Below are 6,420 nucleotides of genomic sequence, written 5' to 3' on the forward strand. Positions count from 1 at the left end.
ATTTCTGTTTCCTGATAGCACATGTCATTACATTATCTCTCTGTCTCTCTTTCTCATCTCTGGTCCGCTTTCCTGAAGGGTCCTGTATGTCCATTTTATCTTTCTACTTTATTTCTTTCTTTTTCTTTTACTGTTTTACACACACCCATGTACATACACAGGTCAACAGAGAACAGGTACAATTTTAAAAACCAAAGAAGATTATGTGAATTTTGTTTTTGGAACAGCCACATACATGTGGTTTCCTTGTCACTGAGGTGGCCTTGAATATCTTCTGCTGTTGGTCTAATCATCTCTAAATAAATACATCAATAAATAAAAGATACATGTAGCCATTTTGATGCATGACACAAGGATGAGGAACACATTCCTGGGGTAAGGAAACCCCTTTTCTCATGGAACACTACCTTTTATATAATGAATGACAATATTCCAAAACTTTAATATGTCTGTTCCATTATTGATTACAGTATTTTGGTTTGATATATTAACACAGATAGATAGATTAGAACATGAGACAACATAGTGAACTCATATATTTACATATGAGAATGAAGTTAAAGGGAATCTTTCTAATCAATAAAAAAAGCAAAGTCATCCATAATATTTTTAATGAAAGAGCTATTTATTCTGTACATTGCACTTTAAATGACTGTAAATATAAATTATTAAAAGCTTACAAGTAAAAGAAAAATAAAACCAGAAATATTTATGAACAATTTGAAAAAGAACACATAATCCTTTTTAATATATTTGTGTTTTCTCTTGCATGCATTATTTATGCATTTCTTGTGACTGTTTACATGCCCTCCATATTTTCTTTGCACATTAAGGCATTTCTTTCTCTTAAAAAAAAAGTTATTTGGTTATTTTAATGCAATTGCGTGTCTATGTAAATTACTTCATGAATATCGATCAGATTATCAAAGTGTACTGTTTATTAAGTATCTATATGCGTATATTTCTTTTTTTCTATGCAAACACTATTATTTTGAATGAAATAGCCATAACATTCCAGGTTCTGCCTCATTGGGTCTCTAAGCAAACATGAGTCTGAGTACAACACAACTAGGGTCTAAGAGAAAAACCTGAGGTAAGTAAACATACCTATACAGCAATTGAACCATCTGTTGCTTTCCATTTTTCTGTGTTACACTGCTAAAATGTGTATTAGGTCTCAAATTTTATGTCATCTTGTAGGTAGTTAGGTTTGAATGCTAAAAAACCTGAAAGGCAGATGACTACTTTAGCATTGCAAACTAAGCAAAATCTGTTAATTCCTTATTCTTGACCGAGTTAGAGTCAGCCCCTAGATAAAAACAATCTTCATTCCAAACGCATTATAAAGTCATGTGCTTTGCATGGCTCTTGTATTTAATTTATTTATTTATTAATTATTATTTATGGAAATAAAAGTTAGAGTCCCAGCATGTCAAATATAATGTAAAACTTGGCAATTTAACTCAAGTCAGTAAGATGGGGAACTGTCTGTTTTCGGTTCATTTTTGTCATCCAATCTTGTGAAATGTTGGGGGAAGAGTGTGTGTTAGTACTGATAAATTTAAAGATTCTGTACCACTGAGGTTAATGTTTTCAAATGAAACTTAGTTTTTGGAGTTTTTTCCTAAGCTTTTAATTTTGCATAATTTTTATCAGCACTTAAAAAACATAATCTCAGATGTTTATAATGGAGTTGTAGATAGCTGCTAGTCTGTCAGTTTATATATGTGTACATATAAGCATAGATATGTGTATATACATTTTTATGTGTATATATGTATAAAGCAATTTTACAGCTAAATAATGCATTAATGGTTTTATTGCCTGTAGATGGTTTAAGTAAATTATTTTTCTGCATTTTTTTTCCTCAGAGAGAGTGTATTTTAACTTTGTTTTGCTTTCAGACAACTATTTATGGCATCATGCAAACTCTGAATGGAAAAATCCATATGAATTTTCTCAGCTGACTGAAAGAGAGAGTGGACAATTTTCCAATTTAATTTAATTGCCTTTATGCAAACCTAAGAAGTATAGACATATCTTACTTCCTTAGCAAGATATTCCCATTGCAGAAAAATTAGATTTCTTTTGTAATTTGGTTTCTGGCCACCAAGTGCTCCTTAGTTACTAAATATATTTGGAGATTTGCTGAAAATTTGAGGAAGAAATTAGTTCCTGAGACTGTCCTTTTATTTTTTTGGGTTTTTTAAGTCACAGTTTTATTTAAGTTGATCTGTTTTATGTCTGTTACTTACTTGTATGTTGTGTGATATGTGGAAGAAGATTTACATTGAACTTTTGTTATATGTACGTTGTTTTCATTATATAGACTGCTTGAGAATAGTGCGCTCCTGGGTGATTTTGAACATGCTACAATGAAATATGAAACTATCGTCCTTGGAAACACCAGCTAGAGGTTTTATGGACTCTCTGACCAGCTATTCTCTTATCATGAAAAAATTCAGCAGTGTTGAGTAAAATTACTAGAAGGCAATAAGACTTTGGTTATTATGCTTATCAGTCATTTCTCTTTTTCTTTTTCTCTCTTCTTTTTGTTGCAAGTAAAATTCCCAATTTCAGGAACAATTTATTGAAATCAGGTATTTAGCCACTCATAATCACTTCAATAGAAACGTTTGTTGGATAAGCATCTAGCAATATGACTGAATTTGACACTGAGAAATTAATCTGCATGTATGTTACTGAATATTTGAGTTGGCAAAAATCCCTTTATTAGATACATTGTAAAAAGCATGCATTCACAGTTATTGCTGTTACTGTTCCATTTCTGTGTCATATGCTTGCTACTTGTAACTTTTTATATAAAAATACATAAAACAATGTATAATAATTTCGTACCTTGAGTTTAATGCAATGTTTTCTTTTACCTAATTTATCAATCCTGTGTAATTCAGGAGATTAAGCTCAAAATGTAACTTCTAGGAACCTGAAACACAGATATAGCAGAGAATCAACTGTCTCTCATCTCTCACTTACCAAACAGAATACATTAATTTTTTAAGGTTTAAATGAGTTCATGATAGGTTGATCACCTAATTTCAGTTAAAAGGTTTGTGATAGCCTATGTGTTCAGTTCTGTACTCTTAACTAATTAATTTCCATGGAGATTATTAGGAAGTTTGCTTCAGCATGGTAGAGTAGCAGATTTTTATCAGTTACACAAATCTTATGGTTGGGTTCCAATTTTAGAAATACAGACATAAACCACTTCCTTAGGCAAGATAAAATTATATTTGTAATTCAAGCTATAAGTATTAGTAACGAACACCAAAATCAAACCTGAGAGGTTACGTTATTAAGGAATTATTATAGGTTGAAGAGCCACTATTATGTAAAGTTGAAAGCCCCCTCATTTAAGAACTCAATAACTGTGCATAAAATCATAGTTTCATTATCTATTTAAAGTGCATCTTCCAAATTCTCTTCCAAAACAAATCCCAGCTCCTTCTGAAACATCTTGTGTCATTCATGGTTGTTAAGGTTTTCTGCATAAAAATGTTGCTATTGGAAAAAGTGTAAAGAATCCCATCTATCTTCCCAAACTATAAGTAGATGGGAAACAAGAAAACCTAAAAGAATGACATAAAAAATAAGGTGATCTATATGAGCTATTTAAATATATAATACATAATTTGCATAATTAAAATACAGAAAATCTGATTTCTACAACTGTGACTTAGTAGTGACATGAGAAGAAGGGTTTCAGGTACTTGACTACTTTTATATTTACAATGTATTTGACAGCATTTTTTCTAGCTTGAATAGTTTGTTTGTTATCACATATTAGCTGCAAAAACAGTCCTCTGTCCTGTGCAGTCATTGAGAGTCATTGAGTCATCCCTCAGTTACATGGGTTTGCAGCATGCACTAATAGCTCATTTCCAGATCAGTATCTCTTCACAAGTTCATACGATTTATCACTGTTTCTTTTCCCTTAACCTTTCCAAGTCCTAGCTCATCATTCTTTTTTAAAATATATTATGTTAAGATATTTACCATATTCGTGCTTAACATGGATGCATCCTTGCATCCATTATAAAATAAAGGAAGAATGAAAGACTTGCTAAAAGAAATGCATATACATGCAGACACTTGTATGTATATTTATAAATATTTACTATTGGAGATAGTGTATAAATAAATATATAAGGAAAAATCTAAATATTAATTTAGCTTTGAATTAATTATATTGGTCTCACAGAAAAATGCTGAACTTTTTTTTTTTAGAGTTGCCATATATTTATATTTAAGTGCCTAAATCCCACTGTAACACAGAGTTTGTCTAGTCCCTCCTAGACAAATACACAATAAAATGAATTTTAATGTTTTTCCAGCGAAGTGCTAACTGAAAGAATTTAACTGGAGAAGACACGGATATTGATAATTACATTGCATACACATCTTTGCTTTCTTTTAAAAATATGTAATTGGGCCACAGAAAAAGGAGGGAAAAACATAAAAAGTTGTGTAAACAGAACAAGTCAAGCCATTCAGAGTGAGAATGGTAATGCTTGATCCTGGAAACTCCTTTAGAAATATATTGTCTAAGAGCTAGGTATGCCCTTAAACAAAAACCATTGTAAGTACAAAATATGTGTATACTGGGGGAACAGGGTAAAATTATATCTATTAAAAATATAAACAAAAATTAATTCAAACCCAGATAAAATACTAGCATTGAAATATTTCATTTCAAGTAATTAAATTATTTGTATAGTAAGCATAAATAGTAGCCTAGTCCACTATACTGCAAACAGTAAAGATAATATTTGCTTCATATCACACAATAGTAGGATATCTTAATGTGATCTATGAAACTCAAAATATTAAAGTAAAAGGGGTTGTTGCTGGAAGTAAACAGTTTTCCTTTCCTATCAATATTGTTCATCATTATGAAGCTACTTGTTTACAACCAGAGAGAAGTTCAAACAAGCTTTCCATTTTATGGAAAGGAAGTTTGGGTTGTTAAATTAACACAGCTATATGTGTTAATATTATATAACACAATTTTAGCTTGGATAGCACAATATTAATGTGGATTAGCTGAGCTCCTAGACCTAGCTTCATGCTTTTTACCTCATGTTTTCCTTAAGCTGAAACTAAGAGTGATAGTTACTAGATCATTTTGGTTTGACTGGTGGAAGGAGGGTGACCTACAGCCATGTTGACAGTATGCTTATTTCTCACATATTTTTTAAAAATGAGGTTTTGTTATCATAGTGCATTGAAATATTGTTTATAGTTGTGTGGTTTGCTTTTTTTCCCCCTCCATGTTATGTATATACTTTTCTTTTTGCCTGATAGTTGAACAACCACACCCAACCATTTTCCTCTGCTCCAGGAAATATGGCTTTTCAATTTGTCAAGGACTCTCTGCAGCATCATTTAAAAATATCAGGAAGTCCATATTGTAAACCATCCTCATTTAAACTTTTTCTATCTTCACAATTTTAAAAGCAGCTTAAAAAAAAAAAAAAGGCTCTGATAAATGTTAGCACCTTATCCTTCAATTTTTCTCAATTTTTATGCTGGAGATATTCTCTTGAACCTATCAACAATATAACCAAGAAAGGGAATAATAGAAAATAGGAAAGTAGGAAGGTTTCTTGCTAAAGAGCAATAGTTAGCACCCACACCCACCCACCCCCCCAAAACAAAATCAGACAAAGAAAAGAAACACCTGAAAGTATTATAATTAGAAGAAGAATATAAAGGAATTTTGCTCATACCTATTCCCAAATTTGCAAATTAATTTAGGACAGATAAATTCTTTAACTACCAAATAAAAACATATTTTTCATGTCCAGCTCCAAAAGACAGAAGTAATACCTTATAGAACACTGTCCTACAAACAAGAAATTGGCCTTTTTTGTGTGTCTTCTACTTTATGTATAAATTTCCCTGATCCCTAAAAGATATTTCAGCTGAGGGAGCACAGCTGAAATACTAAGGCATATACAAAGGACAAAAGCTGCACCATTCAAACCTCTTTTGAACACAGAAGTCTGTATCTGATCCGAAAATATCTTATCTCCTCACTTCTGACTCAGCATTTGATGTGAAGTCTTATACTCACAACTCCACTGCTATTCATCATTACCTTAGGATCATCTCCCTTTACTCTTTGATGATCACTTTACATCTTTATCCCTTGCTGCCTTTCATTTCTGTCCACAGTGAGTTTAGTTCGAGTTTAGTTCTGTTCCCATCTCACCTCAAAATTCACTGAAAATGCTGAAATCCTACCAGCTCCCTCTGCCTTTGTGTTACCCTTGCATCCATCAAGTTCTTTCCCATCCATCACTTTAGCACCATCTTAATCCATACCTTGCCTACAAACAGCAAAATGAAAACATGGGATCTCAGCATATCCTAATCACCCTCAATTTATACAGCACA

The 6,420-nt window shown here is 31.9% G+C and overlaps 1 protein-coding gene across 12 annotated transcripts in view; it reads left to right on the plus strand.

The window, feature by feature from the left end:
• Positions 1-6,420, plus strand: part of NETO1 (neuropilin and tolloid like 1) — an 84,137-nt gene that overhangs the window by 60,223 nt on the left and 17,494 nt on the right. For 5 of the 12 annotated variants that reach the window (XR_007200392.1, XR_007200391.1, XR_007200393.1 and 2 more), the window contains exon 10: positions 1,019-1,093. Coding sequence is in view for 5 of the 12 variants with exons in the window: in XM_048289296.1 (XP_048145253.1) it covers positions 1,019-1,079 (61 nt within the window). In the remaining 7 variants the exon portion in view is untranslated. The other 7 variants (XR_007200394.1, XR_007200396.1, XM_048289298.1 and 4 more) reach the window with 7 other exon arrangements.

This window comes from Corvus hawaiiensis, chromosome 30 (genome assembly GCF_020740725.1).
Source record: "Corvus hawaiiensis isolate bCorHaw1 chromosome 30, bCorHaw1.pri.cur, whole genome shotgun sequence".
Lineage (NCBI taxonomy): Eukaryota > Metazoa > Chordata > Aves > Passeriformes > Corvidae > Corvus > Corvus hawaiiensis.